Source organism: Choloepus didactylus, chromosome 4, assembly GCF_015220235.1.
Source record: "Choloepus didactylus isolate mChoDid1 chromosome 4, mChoDid1.pri, whole genome shotgun sequence".
Taxonomy (NCBI): Eukaryota; Metazoa; Chordata; class Mammalia; order Pilosa; family Megalonychidae; genus Choloepus; species Choloepus didactylus.
Window position 1 is genome coordinate 79,180,829 of NC_051310.1, and position 19,825 is coordinate 79,200,653.

Here is a 19,825-nt window from a genome sequence, read left to right on the forward strand (position 1 = left end):
ACCATCAGCATACATTACGTTACATACATTATGAAAGTGTTCACTGGGGTAGCTTTTATTACTATGAGAGGGCCATGACAGCAGACCAACAGGTCTCGCCAACAGATCTGCCATTCGGCTACATGATAAAATGTACTAACAGTAGAACTTACTATATAGCCCTTTCCTTCAGCAGAAACAGAAAAATGATACAGAACAAATAAATATATAGGTCTAGAAGTGGTCTAAAGAAAATGTGGTACTTGAAGACTGACCTAAGGCCAGTTATTATTGTCCATATAGGCCTTCCAGTTTGCTAGCTTGTCTCATTCACAGATTCCAACAATTTTTGAGTAATAACTTCATCTAGTCCAGTTTATTTCATAGGTAAGAGATGTGAGAGCCAGAGGGTGAGTGGTTCTTCCACCTTCACAGAGGGTTTGGTTTTAATCAAGAAGCCAGGTCTTTTGGCCTCCATTCAGTGTTCTTCCTTTGGATCTTACCCCTTCTCCTGGAGGCTCACCTAGAGAGGCTTTCCCTTCACTCTCCAATCCATTTCTGAACACTTACAGCAGTGTATAGTGAAGTGGCTAAGAGCACGGCGGTGAGGACGGACGTGTAGATACAGACTTGGCTCTGTTGCAGACTCTGTGCGTGGAGGTGGGCATATGAACCTCTCTGTGACCCAGTTTTCTCCTTGATGAAGTGAGCATAAGCGTGCTTCCTTAGCTCATAAGGCTCTTGTTAGGATTGAATTAATACACAGTATTTAGAGTAGTCCCTAGGACTTGGCTCAAATGCTTTTAAAGCTTAGCTATTAGCAGTTCTAGTCTGTACCATTAATTTTTTACCTTTTGTCTACAGACTTCTACAGGAGCCATTTTTATCTGTCCTCCTAACTCAATAATTATCCCAAGGGAACAACATTTGTTTCTTAATCATGTTTGCTTCCCTTCCCAAACACCTTGCACAACTGTTAATGCATTGCAGGGGTTTGATAAATGCTTGTGTCATATGTTAATTAAAGAAAATCCTTCTAGAGACATTTGTTTGCAGGGGATTTCTATCCTAATAATACTACTGCCTGTATTGCTAAGACTGATTTTTGCCTTGATTCATCTGTGCTCCAAAATTGAAAAAAAAATTGCTTCAAATCATGTATTGTCACTATCTTCAAGATGCATTTATTAAGCAGATATTGGTAAAAGTTGTGGAATAGGACCAAAATAGGATTGTTCTTAGACCTGGAAAACTTCTAGAATGAGGGCAAGGACTTTAATACCTTTCTCACTACTGAACTTCCAATGCCTAGGTTAGTGCCTGACACATAGTGGAGACTCACTAAATATTTTTTGAATGAATGAATGACTAAAACGCTTGAAACAGGCAAGCTAGATCCAGAGCTCTTAGTTTACTAACTTACAGAATATAGTGCTGCAGCATTGCAGAATATGTCCTGCTGTGGACCAAGCAACAGGCACCTTTATTGGAGGAAGAGTTGTAGAATTATATCCTTTCTTTGGGGCATCTTTACATGTTTTTAAATTATTTAAGAAGTAAAGGGTTATTTTTTAGTCCATGGTCTCTTTCCTGTGCTTGGCCATAAAAATATGCTGCACCAATACAGCACATGACAATTTATGTAACACTTATGCATCCAGGAGGACCCTGGATCCTCCAACCTTTCTTGAGAAGTAGGTGGCAAATGCTTTCACTGCTAATATCCCCATTTCCACAGAGGGTCGGACTGGAAGTACAATGCTTAAGTCTGCATAGCTTGAAAGTAGCAGAACTGGATCTTCTGCTCCTGCAAAGAAGTGTGAGAATGGCACTCTCTTGGTTAGTGTTTCCCAACCTCCAAACCTACCAGCCTAGAAGTTGAGGCCCTAAGTATGGAACAAAGGCATAGGACAAAAGAGTAAAGTAAACACTGTCTCTGCTTGCAGGCACACTCCTGCTCATTCCATCTTTATACCATTGCAAGAGAAAGCATTTAATAATGCAAGCATCCTGTAACTCACAAGTTAAAGTGAAGACAAGGACCTCCTTGAAGGGACTCTAGCCTCATCTTTCCACCTCTCTTCTTTCATGTTGCTACCGTATGAGTTTTTTTTTTTTTTTTCCTGTTCCTCAAGAATTCTCCAGACCGCCTCACTTCTGGTCCCTGTGCCAGGACCCATTCTCTCTTCACCCTATCCTTCTTGGGCATGCTAGGGTTCATCTTAAGTGAAACGTGCAGAACTACCTACATAAAGTTAGTTTCTAGGTACCTCATACTTCCCCTATCTTAACACTTACCATATTTTGTTACAATTCCTTGTTTTATTTTCTGACTGTGAGGCCCATTTGAGTCCTGTTCATTTAGATCTCCAGTGCCCTGCACAATGCATGCAACAAGTAGGCACCAATAAATAACTTTCAGCTCAGTCTCCTCAAAACCAATTATTAGAGAGGGAAATTTACAGGAAGTGAAATGATATGAGAACATCCTTTTTTCAGATTAAGCTATGGGCTAGCAGTTTAATAGGTAAATATGTAGAGGCTGCAATTTATCCTTTGCCAGTATTTAGTGTGGTGTCTTGTTTTTGACTTTTATCTACTGTTGCCATGTGCTCATGAACAGTTGTACGAACTATATACATGGTAACATAGCAGAGGCTATCCAGTTGGTCACACACCATTGGATGTCTGGTCATCTGGCCCATGGGCAGGCTTGGTTTGGTTTTCACAATGTTGGTCCACATTTGGTTTACCTTTTCTTTGAGGTACTGGTCAATATTTTTAAAAAATTAAAAAATAAATAAAAGAAAAAACTAGTGATTTGACATCAAGGTCTGGGTCTGCCCTTTCACTTTGGCAGCCACAGGCAGAGTTTGGTCATGGCTGCCCCTTTGGGACAGACCATGTGCTTTTCCAATTGCTACATTCGTGTAGCAACTGCTGTATTCCTCCACACTGAAGCCAAGGGTCAGTTTATGCAATTTTAGTTTTCTGATAATAAATTAAGAAGAAATTGAAATATTTCTTCTATTCATGTTAGAAAAATCAAGAAGGCTAGTGTTTCAAAAAACTTGGAGAATATATTCCTTTGTGGAAGTGGAGGGTATTACCAAAGATTTAATGAGCAAAATATGTCTGTGTTGAAAGAGTACTACTGAAAATCTCATTAGGAAATAGACCTGGTCTACATAGTCCTTTATGTTTCTTGTCTGGCACAGTTAGATCTTCACGTTTGGGACTTTGAGCTAATCTATCATCAATACTGTTTCCATTTTCAAATTATTGAAATTTTAATTCTATTTTCTTATTATATTTTTTGAAATTATGATTTTCTAATTATTGGAATTATTTTGGATTAGTTTGAAAAAGGCTGGATATTTGATTAAAAGTGAAAGTAGATGGGAAATGCCTGCATGGGTGTTCCTGTATTATCTTCTGGAGCTCTTAGAGCGATGAAGTGAGATAATACGAAGTGCACATTAGTCTAAGGTCTTATCCTCACTTTGTTCCTAATTTTAGATCTTGGACAAATTACTAAAACTTTTGGAGTTTCAGTTTATTCATATGAAAGATGTGAAGACTGGATTTGGTCGACATCTTAAACTACATTAGTCTACCTGGCACCGAGGAAACACTAACAATTTTTAGCTGAATGAGTGAGGCCACATATACAACGTGACCTTGGTGGCTACCCAATATGAACAGTTGGTTTTACTTAATAGCTCAGAGTGTTGGGATGCTAACATTCTCTCCTTTTAAAATTCTGTGATTCCTTAAGCAAAAGAGGTAAATCCACTGGTTCAAGAATGTGTGGCAAAAAAAAAAAAAAAAAATTAAAAAAAAATTTAAAGAAAAAAAACAAACCTGAAGATGGAGAAAGAGATTAAGTGAGAGGAAGGGGTAGCAACAAACAAAATAAGATTTAACAAAGGTCTATGACTACTGAAACTTTATATAAATGTATATATATATTTTAGATGCTGGAGTATTGGAATACTGGAAGCAGGTAAATGACATGGTGGAACAGTAACCTACCGTAGCTACTAGTTGAATTGTGCTTTGAAATCTTCACCTTTCTGTGTATACCCTATATTGCATAATAAAGAAAGAACTGAAACTGTGGAAATGTAACCATAATAATTTTTGAAATTACCTGTATAACTGCTTGTTGAGCTGTTCATCAAAAGTTAACTCCTTTCTGTATGCATGTTATATTTTATAATAATGGAAATAGCTGAAGTTGTGTAACTCATGACATTCTGTGAAATTTGCTCTCTAACTACTTGTTAAATTGTACTTTGAAAGTTATCACTGTTATCTATACATATTAAAGTTCACAATAAAAAATGCATTAAAAAAAGACTTAAAAGGAAAAAAAGAATGCATGGCAGAATCTCTCTCATCTCCCAGGTACAAGCTCTTATGGCCCAGTTGTGCTATCTTGACTGCCTGCCAGTCTGACTCTGCTCTTTATCATTCATCCATTCATTTCATCCCTTTTCAGACTGATATTTATGGCCTGGCAAAGAAGTGTAACTTGACGGAGCGCCAAGTTGAAAGATGGCTTAGGATTCGGCGGAATCAAGACAGGACTTGCAGGATGAAGAAATTCCAGGAAGTTTGGTAAGTAGATAGTCAAAGCTTTTGCAAGTGATTTTATAAGGAGTGGAAGGGTCGTCTCAGAAAGAATACTGAAGTTGGCACAGAAGACAGGTTCAGACCCAGCACTCACTGACCACTAGGGTGTTTAGGCTAGTCACTCATTTACTTCCTGGGCTTCAGGTTCCTTCTCTAGAGAATGGGGATAATAGATCTGCTTTACCTAAGGGTTCTTGTGGAATGGGAAATCCATGGAAAGTAGTTTGCAAGCTATGAATTCTCTAGGATGAACAGGAAGTATTATGTACTTATCCTGAAGAACAGAAAAATCATAAAAATATCTTAACATGGTGTTTATCTTTTCTATGTTAGAGGTTGGTCCTAGGATATAAGACTTAATCACCTTTTTCCAATCACATTATAATTGTCAGAGCAAAGAATGTCAAAGAGAATACCTGTTCTCCTCTCAAGGTACTAATTGAGATGGCTTCCTCCTATCTGTCTGAATTGGGTTGTTACCCCACCCCCTTCTCATGGACAGAGTGCCAGTTTCTCTTGGTTTCCCCAGATGGGTGAACAGTAAGGTCCAGTTGTGCTGGGCATCGAGTAGGAGTTTTACCACAAAGCTCTTTAAATACATTCTGAGGGCAGGGAAGCTTCATTGGATTTATCTTTCATTTCATTTGAGTTTTGCCCACCCCATCCCTCCCACTCCCCCACCCCTGGTAGAATTTTGTGGTACTTGAAGTCACTTCCTTGATGGCAGAAAGCAGCACTTGTACAAGAAAGGTGGACTATGTCATTTTTCTTACTTTGCTTCCCCTTCTTTTTATCTACACAAATGTATATTAGTTGGGTTGTGTTCAATGCCGCATTCTACACACCAATACAAACCCTTCTTCCCACCTATTTCTTAAGGCCTTCTCATTGCCTAGTGACTTTCACCAGATATTTTTGGTGTTGAGAGTGAAATGAAGGAAACTGATGTAAGATTCTCAGATAAACAGAAGGCCTAGGAGAAAGCTAAATTTTAATGACCCTCTTTAATTTATTTATAAATTCCTGAGTACTAGGAATCCAACTGTGACACTGGCTGATGTTGACAGGGACAGGCCAGTTCTTCAGGGTCTCAAAACAAACATTCATTTCTCATTGCAGACTTCCATTGTCTTTCCCAGAGTAGCTCAAGGTTTAAGGCCTGGTTTTGTTTTCTAGCCAGCTTCTCTCTGAATTTTCCCACATGAAAGATTGGTTAATATTATATCACCACTGATGTCAACTTAGCATGAATGTATCTCTCTAAACCATCACCACGAAACAGGACAGGGTGAAGCTGATCTCACATTGCATCTTCCCTTTTTCCTGACATTCATTCTTTCTAGCTAGTGATTCATACCTTAAATTCACCAGGCAGGGACTAATTAGTTACTTCTGAGCTGAATCATATTCCAATGAAATTCACTGGTAATTTCTTACATGTTAGAGTGCCTTACAATTTACAAATAATGTTTGTTTGATCCTGCACCAATGGCATGAGACAGTCAAGGGCTAGATGTTTTTAAGAAATGAGAACATTCACATCCATGTAGTTGCAGGAACTTGCTCAAGATCACCTAGCCCTTGCACTTAGTTCTTCTGGCTCCTATTCGGATCCTCTTTTTAGCTCCAAACCCTGACACCTTTTAGCAAGCAGAAAATTCCCTACATCAAGTAACTGTTTGAGTCAACAGGGCTCAAACACACATTTGGGAATCTGGCAGTGTCAGTGAATCCACTGAAAGTCTGCCCTGGGTTCAAGGTAGAGAAAGGAATTCTGATTACCTTTAATAGTCAGTCATTCAATGCAGAGGAATATATTGAATATCTCCTCTTTGCTTAACACTATCCTAGGTTATATGGAATTGTAGATTTTAAGAGGAAAAGTGTAAGCCTAAAGGAGCTATTTAAGGAAACCAGACTAGCACAAATGAAACCATATCATCTATTGTTATTCCACTCCATGGGACTGTTTATGAGCAAATAGTTGCTTTTAGATGCTGTTCTAGTTTGCTAATGCTGCCGGAATGCAAAACACCAGAGATGGATTGGCTTTTCTAAAAGGGGGTTTATTTGGTTACACAGTTACAGTCTTAAGGCCGTAAAGTGTCCAAGATAACACATCAGCAATCGGGTACCTTCACTGGAGGATGGCCAATGGCGTATGGAAAACCTCTGTTAGCTGGGAAGGCACGTGGCTGGCCTCTGCTTCAGAGTTCTGGTTTCAAAATTGTTTTCTCCCAGAACGTTCCTCTCTAGGCTGCAGTTCCTCAAAAATGTCACTCTTAGTTGCACTTGGGATATTTGTCCTCTCTCAGCTTCTCTGGAGGAAGAGTCTGCTTTTAACGGCCGTCTTCAAACTGTCTCTCATCTGCAGCTCCTGTGCCTTCTTCAAAGCATCCCTCTTGGCTGTAGCTCCTCTTCAGAATGTCACTCACTGCTGCACTAAGTTCCCTCTGTCTGTCAGCTCATTTATATGACTCCAGTGACTCCACTCAGACCCACCCCGAATGGGCGGAGCACCACCTCCATGGAAATTAGCCGATCAGAGTCATCACCCACAGCTGGGTGGGGCACATTCCAAAGAAACTCTCAAAGAATTACAATCTAATCAACACTGATAACGTTTGCCCACACAAGATTACATCAAAGATAATGGCATTTGGGGGGACATAATACATTCAAACTGGCACAGATGCATTATAGGAATTCAAAGGAGATGGCATCAATAAAGCTGGAGGAGTTAGAGAACAGCCTTTTAGAGAAGGTGAGACAGGAGCTGGACCTGGAAGAATGGGTTGAGTTTCCATAAGAAAAGAAAGTAAGATTAAGGGCAACATGTTTCAAGTAAGGGAAGGGCATGAAGCAGGAAATTATACAAAATATTCAGGAAACAATAAGTGGACCCACAAATAATATTTAAGCTTTATCTTATTCTTTAGCAGTGTCACACATTTCCTCCAAGTTAGATAAATGTTAAAAGTTATTAGGGAATAAATCAACCAACTAAAGCCAAATGCCAAGCTGTTTAATTGTATAGGGACTGTGCTTTATTCCGTCAGCTGTGGAAGGTCCTACAGAAATCTTAGTACAAGATACAGAGCCCCAGGCATTTTTGAAATCTCAGGAAACTCCTTTTCTGACACGGAGCTCTTACAGATTTCTCTCCAGCAGGCAGAAATTCCTCCATAATATAAGGGTGGATTAACCTGGGAAACCCTAAGCTCAACGTATTGTTTTCTTTGTTACTTTCTTTAATAATGACCCCTAAGCCCTGTCCCATTAAAAGATAATTTAAACATAATTACAATACTAGTATCATACATAAAAAGATTTATTTAATAGGAAATATCCAATAAGTGTTCAAATTTCCTTGTCACGTAATGTTCTTTACAGTTTATTTGTTTGAATCAGGATCTAAATAAGGTCTGTACATTGCAATTGGTAGTAAATATTTTAAGTCTCTTAATCTATAGGACCTTCTCTATACATGAGAAAAAATATTTTCTCTCAAAATCTTTTAGGGACAGGTTAAAGTCTGGTACATAAAAATCTTTTCGTTGGAATTAAATGTGGGTAAAATAAGTGCTTAGACTGATTAGATTCCTTCTTGTGATGATAATACTAATAACAGTCATTTGGTTGTTGGAACACAGAATAAGCAGAAACTGGGCTGGGCATTTCAATAATAATTATAATTATAGATACCATTTATTGTTGCTTACATCATACTAAGCACTATGATAAATACTCTTTACCCGTTATCTTCACTTTTTCATTTTACATTTTGAGGTATCTTTTGTCATTCCCATTTTACGGATGAGGAAGCTAAGTCTCCCTGAGGTCCTAAGGCTATAGATATCTAATAAATGGCAGAACCAGGATATGAACTTTGATTTGTCTGACTCTAGAACCTGTGTTCCTTCCAAAGTCTGCCATACAAAAGGTTTTTCTCTGTAGGTAGCAATTACCTTTACGAGAGAGTTAAAGACCTTTCTTTCTTTTGACAGCTGGCGATTTACCTTTTACTTAGTGCTTACTGTTGCTGGAATTGCATTTCTTTATGATGTAAGTTATCTTTTTGATATATTTGATCTCTGTAATTCTGAAAATTCTTGCCTATGAATTCCTTTAGCATATAATACTTTCAGTCAGGTAACTAGCTTGTAGAGATTTCTCTCAAGATTCTTATAATATTTTTTTCTTGCTACAGAAGCAATAATCTAATTGATGCAGAAATAAATTTGTTAGTAGATTCACTTGCGTGAAACAATTTCTTTTGTGAGATCACATTGCTTAGCAGTCCAAGATTCATAAGAAGTAGTTACTTTCACGAGGGTGTTGTATAGGAATAAGTGTGCAGAAGGAGAAATAAGTGTGCCAGGAGCAAAGATTTATTGTTTCTTACTATGTATGTTTGCTTCCTATAAATGACATCAGGAAGAGATTATGTTTCCTGGTGAAATCAACTTTGACTCTGACAAACTTATTTTTTCTCATTTGGTCTCTTTTGTTTGTTTGTTTTTTCCAGAAATCCTGGGTATATGACCTATGGGAGGTTTGGAATGGCTATCCCAAACAGGTAAGTCCCTTCTGATACAGTCCCTTCCTTACTGGAACATCTTGGTCTCTCAGAATGTCCCAGGAGTTAGATCTCAATCCCTTTCCTACTGCTTATCCACTTCTGTGCAATCCTTTGGCTCTTTCCGTACCTGAGCTTCTCATCCTTATTTACTTGTCCCTTGTCTCATTCCTTTAGGTAGTTTACAGTTAATGTAATTAACATATTTTGGTTTAAATCTATTTTAACATGCTATAAACATGCTATTTATTTATTTATAAACATTCTGTTTATTTTCTATTTGTTCTACCTATTGCATTTCCTTTGCTTTTTTACTCCTCCATGCTTTATATGGGGCAGCCAAGTTTTTTAATCATTATTATTCCATTTTTTTCTGTATATTAACTTTTAAGTTATGCATCCTTATATTCTTTTAGAAATTATCCTAGACGTTACCATATGCATCCTTGATTTATTAGAATCCAATACAAATTAGTATTCTTACCTCTTTCCAGATACTGAAAGGTTGTTAGAATACTCCATATTTAAAACTCTCCAGATCATTGCTCTTATTTTGTAAGTAAGCTAAGCTATCTTTTCTATGCTATTTCTTCCTCCCTGCATTTCCATGCTTCTATCTGAGATTATTATCCTTCTGGATGATGAAGCCCCTTTAATATATATATATATATATATATTTTAATGGCAGGTCTGTCAGTTTTGGTTTGTCTGAAAATGTCATCATTTTGCCTTCACTTTTTATGAAGATATTTTTGCTAGCTATAGAATTCTAGGTCAGCAGTTATTTTTCTTCAGCACTTTAAAAATACTATTCCATTATTATCTGGCTCTCATCAGTTCCTTTATGAATTCAGCTACCAATCTTATTTTTGCTTCTTTGAAGCTTTTTTTCTCAGATTTACTTTAGTATTTTATCTTGTTTTTGGTTTTCAGCCATTTTATGACTATATACACAGGTGTGGTTTTCTTTGAATTTATCTTCCTTAGGGTATTTAGTATTTCTTGAATCTGTGACTTGATATCTTCAGTCAGTATTGGAAAATTCTCAGCCATTGCTTCTGTTCCATGCTCTCTCTCCTGTCCTTCTGGGATTCCAGTTAAAAGTGTGTTAGTATGCTAGACTTTACATTAGCTTCCATAGGTCATGTCTCTTATGCTATTTTCAGTATTTTCCATCCTCCTGCCTCTCTGTGCTTTAGTCTGTTGAGACTAATTCTCCATAGGTTTCTTGCATTTTTGCATGTCTTCTAAAATGAGGCGCTGACTACCTTTTGTTCTGAACTATCTTTTTAGCGATGTTTGTATAGCAAAACAGCTTTGGAAGATAAAGATAATGTCTCCCTCTAGAGCAAATGACAGGCATGTTGCCACCCATTATAAAAGATTTGGGTTCCCTAGCTCTGGGTTCCCTCTTGTAATGCAACCCACTTGGTGTGCAGGTGTCATCTGGCCCTCTTTACTTTTCCCTATGGGAATGTATTAAGGATTGGAGAACTGGCCCAAGTGCTGATACTTTGGCTACTGCTATTACTGGGAGTAATAATCTATCCTTTATTTCTGACCCAGGAGTCTTGTGTCTTCTGCCAGCATCTAATTATCTGTGGCATGCTAACTTGTTAGCCTGCAAATGGGGTAAATCTCTGTTCCTTCACAGTTCTGAGTGTTTTCTATTGACATCTCCCAATTCACTAGTGCTTTTTGTTTTCAGTTGGGTCTAAACTGCTGTTAAACGCATCCTTTGAGTTCTTAATTTGTTTTTGTGTTTTTTTTGTGTCGGTTCTCAAATTTATATTTAATTCTTTCTTATGGATTCCAGTTATCTCCTGAAGTTTTTCATCTGTTAATTTATTTTTAAAAGTTAGTTTAAAGGCCAAATCTCGTATGTCCAATATCTTGATCACCCGTGGGTCTGTTTTCTTTCTTGTTCCTATCTCATTATGCTTGATAACTTTTGACTGAATGACAGATGTTGTATATAAAAAATTATAGATCATCAGGATGATGTTATCTTCCTCCTAAGAGGATTTACTTTCACTTCTGTTAGGCAGTTAGAGTAGGGGCAGATCACCTACGTTTAATCTGTGATTGAGTTGACTCAATGTGGACTTCAGTCTTTGTAAAGTCACATCTATTTCCAAGTATAAATTGGCAAATGCAAAATTTAGGATATATACAGGTATGGTTTTTCTTTTAATTTGTCCTGCTTATGGTTGGTGGACCTTCTTAAATAAAGGGCTTACTTGAGATAAATTGTTCACTTTAATGCATTTTTCTTCTCTTCAGGTCTCAGTTTCACAGGTTCTGGATAAATTGATTGTTCTCTAATGCCTTTGAACAGATTTTTTTTTTTTTTTTGTATTTTTTTTTTCAGATTTTTTAGTTCTCACAAGGAGAATTAGTCTGATACAGTTTTGTTTGACATAGAAGGTAGCAGAAACTTTGTCTCATTCTTTTATGGCCTTATCAAGGATGATGAGTTGACCAGAAAAATTAGGCTTTTTATTGTGTTAGCCTCGGCATTAATGAATCAAAAGAGGTTAGATCATAAGGGGACCTAGGCATTATCTACGCCAAACCCCAGTGCTGTCATATTCACACCTCCAACTTACTCTTACCTTCTTAGGTGTATCAGTTATCTATTTATGCATAACAAAACACCTCCAAAACTTAGGGCTTTAAGACATTAACCCTTGTTTGCTTGTGATACAGATTGGCAATTTGAACTAGGCTCGGCTGAGCAGTTCTTCTGCTCTATATGGTATTAGCTGAGTTCATTACCACATTTGTGGTCAGTTGACAGGTTGGGTAGAGGATGGCTCATGTCCTGGGTACCCTCATTTATATGTTTGACAGTCAGCACTTTGATTCTCTTCAAAATGGCCTCTCCAGGGGGATAGTTTGGGTTTTCTTACATAGTGCTTATGAAGTCTCTGCTTGCATCACATTTGCATATGTCCCACTGGCCAAAGCCCAGGATCAAGCTGAGGGTCAATGTGGAAGGTGACTACACAAGGGCATGGATATTAGAAAGTGCAATTCATTGGAGGTCATTAATGTAGCAGGCTATCACACCAACTAATGTAATGTCTCAACTTAGCTAAAATGAGCACTTCTGCCCCAACTATAAAATTATTAAGGATATTTCTAGCTGTAGAAATTTCATTCTTCTGAAAAAGAGATTTTTAGAGTCCTTAAGTAATTGGACATATTATTTGAGAATGGGCCAGTTCTGATCATCAGCATCTCACTGGAAGTGAAGTCAGGATATCAGATTTTGAGTAGTATTAAAGAAACATTAAACAAGGGAAATCGTGGGACCAGCTAAACAGACTTGCCATTGTTCTTAAGTAAAGATTTTAAAAATGTTTTTCTAATTTAACTGCCAGTAAACTAAAATAAGGCAGTTATACCATTTGTAGTTTTATTAACATATTAAAAAAAAAAAACATTTAACTTGATTTTGGAGTATTTGTATACAAAAAATAAAATACCTTGAAATGTTGTCTCCAGTTTCTTTTTGGAAATTGGATTATAAATCATCATCATTTTATGGAATTAGGCAGAATATACTCAAATATGAATCGATTTTCATGTTTTAAAATAAGTTGTTTACATGGTATCATTTTAAGTAATGAATAATTTTATTTTCCTCAGCCCTTGTTACCATCCCAGTACTGGTACTACATTTTAGAGATGAGTTTTTATTGGTCTCTGTTGTTTAGCCTTGGCTCTGATGTCAAGAGAAAGGTAAGTTTCTTATTTACAAATTTACTTTATCAGTTTCTTTAAAAACTTTCATCCCCTGCCCCAAATTCTAAGCTCTAAATTGTGTTTTTATGTGTGCTTAGTTTGAGTTCATAGTTTTTTTGCCTTTTATAATACATAGAATAGTGCAAATTATAATCATGTTTTGTGCCTTGGTGAATATTTGTAGCAAAACATTACAGAAACTTTAACTTTAATCTCCACCCCTGTTCAATAGGAAAATAAATCTTCATTATATTGCTTGTTTCTTTTTTGGGAGGTTTTGGGAATTTAATGTCCTTGAATGCTAAAAGACAAAAAAATGCTAGTGATTTTAATTCTGTAACAGTATCTTTTAGTTTATTACAATCTACTTTATATAGTTATTTTCAGTGTATTCAAAGATTTGAAAACATTGTTTTCCTTAATTCTTCAAAGATCCCCATGAAGCAACATTGCTTCAGACGTTATTAGCTTTGCTTTATTGGCAGGGAAACTGAGTTACAGGCATGCTAAATGCCACCTCTGAGGTTCACAAAGAGGTGTTTTAGGGACTGTTTAATTTCAGTGGTTTCTTTCTTTCTTTCTTTCTTTCTTTCTTTTTTTTTTTTTTTTTTGGACCAGCAAACTGTTTTAGACTCTGAATGCAGTCACAAGATTTTATCATATATGTAACAATACAGATCAAATGATGTATACTCTGTGCATATGTTTCATATGCCACACCCTGTGTAAATTGTAGCAAAATTTGTATGATAAATAAAATTAATTTTAATTCAAATCAAGGAGATGAAACATACTTGGCTTGACAAAAAAAAAGATGTTTGAGTGAGTGATGGTGTACATTATCCATCACTAAGGGGCATTCTGCATTCAACTAGAGATGGTAAAAGAAAACTTACAGACTCAAAGCATGAGAACATACTATAAAAACATCTGATTGAAATGATCTCCTTTTCCCATATAAATCAATAATAACTATAAATTAACAGTTACTAATTTTAGTTTAGGCAAAGAAGACAAAAAAATTATTTGATTGAGTCATTTTCTTAAAGGACGGAATTGAAAATGACTTTTTAGAAAGTCTTCTTAGATAGGCTCAGGTAGGTCGATCCTGTGATCATCCGACATTTCTCCTGGCTTTGTTTCTGCCGTGGTTGATTTCTATGTTATTAGTTTCAAGTGCATTGGGCACTTCTTCAGAAATTAAATATATATAGATATTATGTGTTTTTTAAATATATATCTTTAGAGGCTTAAAACAGTCAAGAGGTGATTAAAGCACGGGCTGTGGAGTAAGATTGCTTGGTTTAAATTCCTGGTCTCACCACTTACTACCACCTTGAGCAAGTTGGTTAATCCCTAACCTGGTTTACTCATCCATAAAATGGAGCCAAAAATAGTTCCTATCTCCAGTGGTTGTTGCTTGGATTAAGCAAGTTAATTCACATAAAGGAATTCTGGTTATATGACAAGTGCTCAATACATTGAGCTATTGTTAGTAGTACCATATTTACTCTTTTTGGTTTGGTTGCCAGGAAACACAAACCTTTACATTTTTTAAAAACAGATTTATTGCAATATAATTCGTGTATCTATGACTCACACATTGAAAGTGTACAATTCAATAGTTTTTAATATATTCACAGAGTGTGCAACCATCACCACAATCAATTTTAGAACATTTTCATCACTCCTTAAAGAAACCCTATCCCCAGTAGCAGTCACTCTCCATTTTCCCCAAGCTCTCCAGCTGTAGGCAACTACTAATCTCTTTCTGTGTCTGCATTCTGGACTTTTTGTATAAAGGTAATCAAACTGTATGTGGTTTTCTCTGGCTACTTCCTTAGCAAAATGTTTTCAAGGTTCATCCATGTTGTAGCATATATCAGTACTCTATTCTTCTTTTGTGGCTGAAAAATATTCTATTATATGGAAATACCATACTTCACACATCGTTTATCCATTTTTCATTTAATGGACATTTGGGCTGTTTCCACTTTTTGGCTATTATGAATAATGCTGCTATGAACATTCATATACAAGTTTTTCAATAGACACATGTTTCATTTCCCTTGGGTTTATACCTAATAACTTGCTGGGTCATGTGGTAACTCCATGTTTTACCTTTTGAGGCACTGCCAGACTGTTTTTCAAAGCACCTGCACCATTTTATCCCACAGCAGTGGATAAGGGTTCCAATTTCCCCACCACCTAGCCAACACGTGTTATTGTTCATCTTTTTGACTGTAGTCATCCTAGTGGGTGTGAAGTGGTATCTCATGGTGGTTTTGATTTGTATTTTCCTCATGGCTAATGATGTTGTATATCTTTTCATGTGCTTATTGACCATTTGTATATGTTTAGAGAAAACCTTTACGTGTTTATTCTTAATTGCAATAGATTTCCTTAGCCTAGATTTGTTGCTTTTCCATTTTCATTTGTTACTTATTTTATATGCAGTTACACCTGTTTTAATGTTTATGTAGTTTTATCTTATCAGCCTTTTCTCCTTTTTGGAATTGGGCAGGGAATAAACAACAAATGTAAATGTTCACAGAAATATGCTTCTGTGTGTATGTATATGTTATATATGCTTATATGTGTATGTGCATGTTTGTCTCTAATATAGCCAAAGCGAGGTAGTAGAAAGAATGACAGATTTGGACTCAGATGATAACTATTCAATAGACTATAACTATTTGAGCTGTCTTGATATTATGTGACTTTATCAGCAGGGATAGTACTTGTCCTATCTCCTTCATAAAGATTGTTTTTAGGAATTAAAGTGAAAACATTTTATAAATATGCAGATGTAAGCTATTGTTTTATTATTATGGTTATTATTATTAGCTCTTCCAGTGATTGGGAAATAATTGCATTGGCTTAATGGTTTCCATTTTCCCTTTATTATATAGGATTTTCTAGCTAATGTCATCCATCACCTGGCTGCTATTAGTTTGATGAGCTTCTCTTGGTGTTGTAATTATATTCGCATTGGGACCCTTGTGATGATGGTGCATGATGCAGCTGACATTTGGCTGGAGGTAAATTGTTCGCCACTAAAACAACGAATAACAATACCACCTCCTGGGTTTCTGTACTCCTCATAGAAGTAATTGTCCGTGAGTGGTTTAGCAGTGCCCTCTGTCTTGAAAATGCTCAGAATTGGAGGGTGTCTCTAGGTTCCCAAATCTTCAAGATTTAAGAAAGGAAAACTTTTAGTCTTTATTTTCAAACCTTCTCCATGATACTAGAGACAAGTTCCTTTGTGGGATTCCACCTATGAAAGTTGCATGCAGACACTAGTTCAGGAAGTAAGATTAGATGTTTGAAGAAGGAATAAACTCTACTTTTTTAAAAGGAAAACTCAAGTTTATGGCGTTGTGGATTCTCAAGTTGGGAGGCACCATATATTCAGTCACCTAAGCCAATACTTGAATACTGTTGAATACTTGCACTGCCGCCACTGAACCTCCTCCAGTCCAATCCATTGCTTTCAGGAATGAGAACTGATTTTGTTTTTTAAATATTTCTTTTCTAAGGAGAAAGAGGGCTTAGTATGCTTGTTGGAGCAGGGAACTTAAAACAAGTGTGTTCCTAATGCCATATCATGCAAAATATGAGGAGTGAAGAAAACGGAGTATTGTTTTCTATATGTTTTTCTATTATGCGTTGGTTCCTGTTTGCCCTGATGCAGCCATTGAATGGTCTTCTCAGCCATGCCTCATACTGCTTAGCTGTTCATTTAAATGCACTCCCTTATAATGAATCCAGGGGAAGTGATGCTAACCCTTTTCATTTTCAGGACTGCCTCTTTGAAGATTAATAATTGAAAATAGGTTGATCTGAAAGAAATTCAATTTAATATAGTTTTGTTCTTCTAGATCAGGGTTTTGCAAGCATTTTGGTAAAGCTCCAGATAGTATGACTTTGTGGGCCATATACAATCTCTATCACATATACTTCTTTGATTTTTGTGTTTTTTTCTTTTCTCACATCCCTTTGAAAATGTGAAAACCATTCTTAACTCAAGGGCTGAACAGCTTTAGCCCATGGGCTAGATTGTAATTTGCTGACTTCTGTTCTAGATATAACCATAGGTCATTTGAAGCCATTTAAAGCTATTGTTAAATATCAGCTGTGTATAGAAATTTGTTTCTAGCTTATATACAATTGTAGTTAGACATGTAAATCCCTTTCTAAAGGTCAAGATTATTACATGTACTTCAGGGCAGCAAAGGGCATGGCAAAAGAGGAATTGTGCCAGCTTCTCCATGTGTTGCTCTCAGAATACAGCCATTTCTGTTACAGTTACCTCCTTCTCTGATCGTGTCTTAGTGAGCCAGCCTGAAAATAAAGACCACATTGGCCATGACTTAAGAATTTTATGCTGCTCTGTTGCTTCTAAACCCTTAAGTTCAATTGCCTTTCGTGTGTGTCCACTGTAAAAACAGCGTCCTTATGTTATGAAAGAGGAGTTAGATCTTCGGATTGAACATAAGTGCTCTTTAGTCCTTGCCCCTCACATCTGCCCACCATTCCCCACCCATCATCTGCATGACATAACTCCCTGTGTGCGTGGAACAAATCACTAAATGCTTTGTTTTCTGTTCTCAACTGCAACATGAGAAGTCATATCAATACCTTAGGGTATATTGTGAAGTAGAGCTCATTCCTGTTTGAAAATGTTCTGAATTCCTTAGGTTAAAAAAAAAAACAAGAAAAATGAAATGTCAAACTCAGAGGTCCCTTTGTGGTTAAATTACGAGAACAGCTTTATGTTGTTGATGATCATGAATCATTCCTGATTCACAAGTCATGATCTAACTTAAGGTTCAATGAGCCAGGCTAGTTCCTCCCATCAGCTGGTGGTAGACACAACACTCAATAGTGGCATGGGGCTGGTTTTTGACATTCTCCAGGGATGCATATTCCAGAGTTTCCTTGGGTAGTTTGTTTTAGTGTTTGTCCTCTCAGTCAAGTTCTAATTGAATCCAGACATGGTACAACTTTTGCCCCCATTCAGGCCTTCCTAAAGAGGGAGGCTATTAATCTTTATATTCCTCATGACAGTTGGTGGGTCATTTCTTAGCTCTTTCTTGGTAAGGAAAACAGCCTCGACATCTACGGTTCTTCCTTCTACAGGACCTTTAACTTTCTTCATACATCTTCCTGATCCTCTCTCATTTTCCCACATGTCCAAGTTCGGATCCAGCACCCAACACTTTAACAGTATCCTGACTGATGCTTAGCAGAGATGAGGAGTTACTGGCTGGTATTTGAACATTCCAAAGCCAAGAAAATGTGTGTATTTTTGCCCAAAGGAGTGCTATTTTGTCACCACAAAGGGGCCTACAGAGATTCTCTCTTCACACTGATGTATACCTTTAGCTCACCACCCTGACATGGCCTTTGACCCTTCAAACAGCTACCCACTCCATTCCAGTCACCTTACATTCCTGGCCTTTCTCCCCACCCCCATCTTGACCCTCTTCCATCTCATACTCACCTGGCATACTAACCTCTTACCTCAGCAATTGAAGCTATCTCCTTTTGGGCCTGATCATCTCCTTACTCCTTGATAGTATGGAGAAGTATGGGGAATGGAACATAACCTTTCCTGAAGTGTAAATGTATTGCCTCTCGTGTTCCTAGGGTGGGGAGGTGGGGGGTGGTTATGGTGGGGGGTTGGGGAACGCGCTTGAGCCTCCAGGGCTCATTTCAGTTCTGAAACTGCCGAGGTCTAAGTCAGGCTGCCAAGAGGAACCATCCTGCCCAAGTCCACCTGCTACCCCCACCAGAAATGTTCACATTCAGCCTTGGGCACTCACTGGATAAGGCAATAGTGAATCCTCATCAATTAACCTTTTAATACCACATTAAACAACCTCTTCCTGTAATTCTTTTTATTCAGCACAGATCATAAGAGCAATATAGATTAACATAAAATAAGTAGGAAAAAATCAAGTGTTTGAAACTTTATTTCAACCAGGACAGGGTTCCAAGAGTTGCCTCCTGACTCCACCTCTTCTGTCATCTGCCTTAATGTAGCCACCTTGATCACGTTCCCAGCCCAGCCCAGGATTACACTCCTGTTCTAACCCTGTTTCAATCCAGCTGTCCTCCTGGTTAAATGAAAATATTAAATAATAAAGTACATGCTAAAATTAATTCTGCTAACTTGCCATATAATACTGTCATTTTAACATATCTTTTTTAAACATTATATTATGGAAAATTTCAAACATATAAAGAGATCAAGAGAATAATATAATGGACCCAATGCACCTATCATCCAGCTTCAACATTTACCAGTATGGCTGCTCTTGTTTCATCTGTTTCCCCATGGATGGCTTATCCCCCACCCGGGTTGTTGTGAAGTAAATCCCAGACATCTTATCATTTCATTTATAATTATTTAACTTTTTAAATTTATGCTAATATCACTTAAATTATCTGAATGAAGTTTCTTTCTTTGTTTTCAGTCTGCTAAAATGTTTTCTTATGCCGGATGGAAGCGAACCTGTAACATCCTGTTTTTCATCTTCTCTGCCTTATTTTTCATCACCCGCCTCATTATTTTTCCCTTCTGGTGAGTAGACAAGGCTGCTACCTGGCCATGACTTCCATCAGTGTGCTGAGGTAGCCTTGGCACACTGTCGAAGTCAGAACATTGCCCTTTCTTTCCTTACATTGATCTCCAGTTATTTGTGCCAAGTTCAGTTGGAGAAAAGAATGTGAAGAGTCATTTTTATAAATAATTAAGACAACAGCCTTCAGTGTGGAAAGGCTTATTACAAAGGGAGATGGAAAATGTGTAATCCATTCAGTCAAGTGAGATAAAGGGTAAGCAGTAACTCTTACTCTACATCTTGCTTCATG

General features: G+C 37.1%; 1 protein-coding gene across 1 annotated transcript in view; it reads left to right on the forward strand.

Annotated features, from left to right (window-relative positions):
* Positions 1 to 19,825, forward strand: part of CERS3 (ceramide synthase 3) — a 163,276-nt gene that overhangs the window by 78,347 nt on the left and 65,104 nt on the right. Inside the window, exons 7-12 of the mRNA XM_037835060.1 lie at positions 4,484 to 4,602; positions 8,625 to 8,682; positions 9,146 to 9,196; positions 12,851 to 12,943; positions 15,859 to 15,987; positions 19,429 to 19,535. Coding sequence (XP_037690988.1) covers positions 4,484 to 4,602; positions 8,625 to 8,682; positions 9,146 to 9,196; positions 12,851 to 12,943; positions 15,859 to 15,987; positions 19,429 to 19,535 — 557 coding nt within the window. The remainder of the gene's footprint in view (positions 1 to 4,483; positions 4,603 to 8,624; positions 8,683 to 9,145; positions 9,197 to 12,850; positions 12,944 to 15,858; positions 15,988 to 19,428; positions 19,536 to 19,825) is intronic.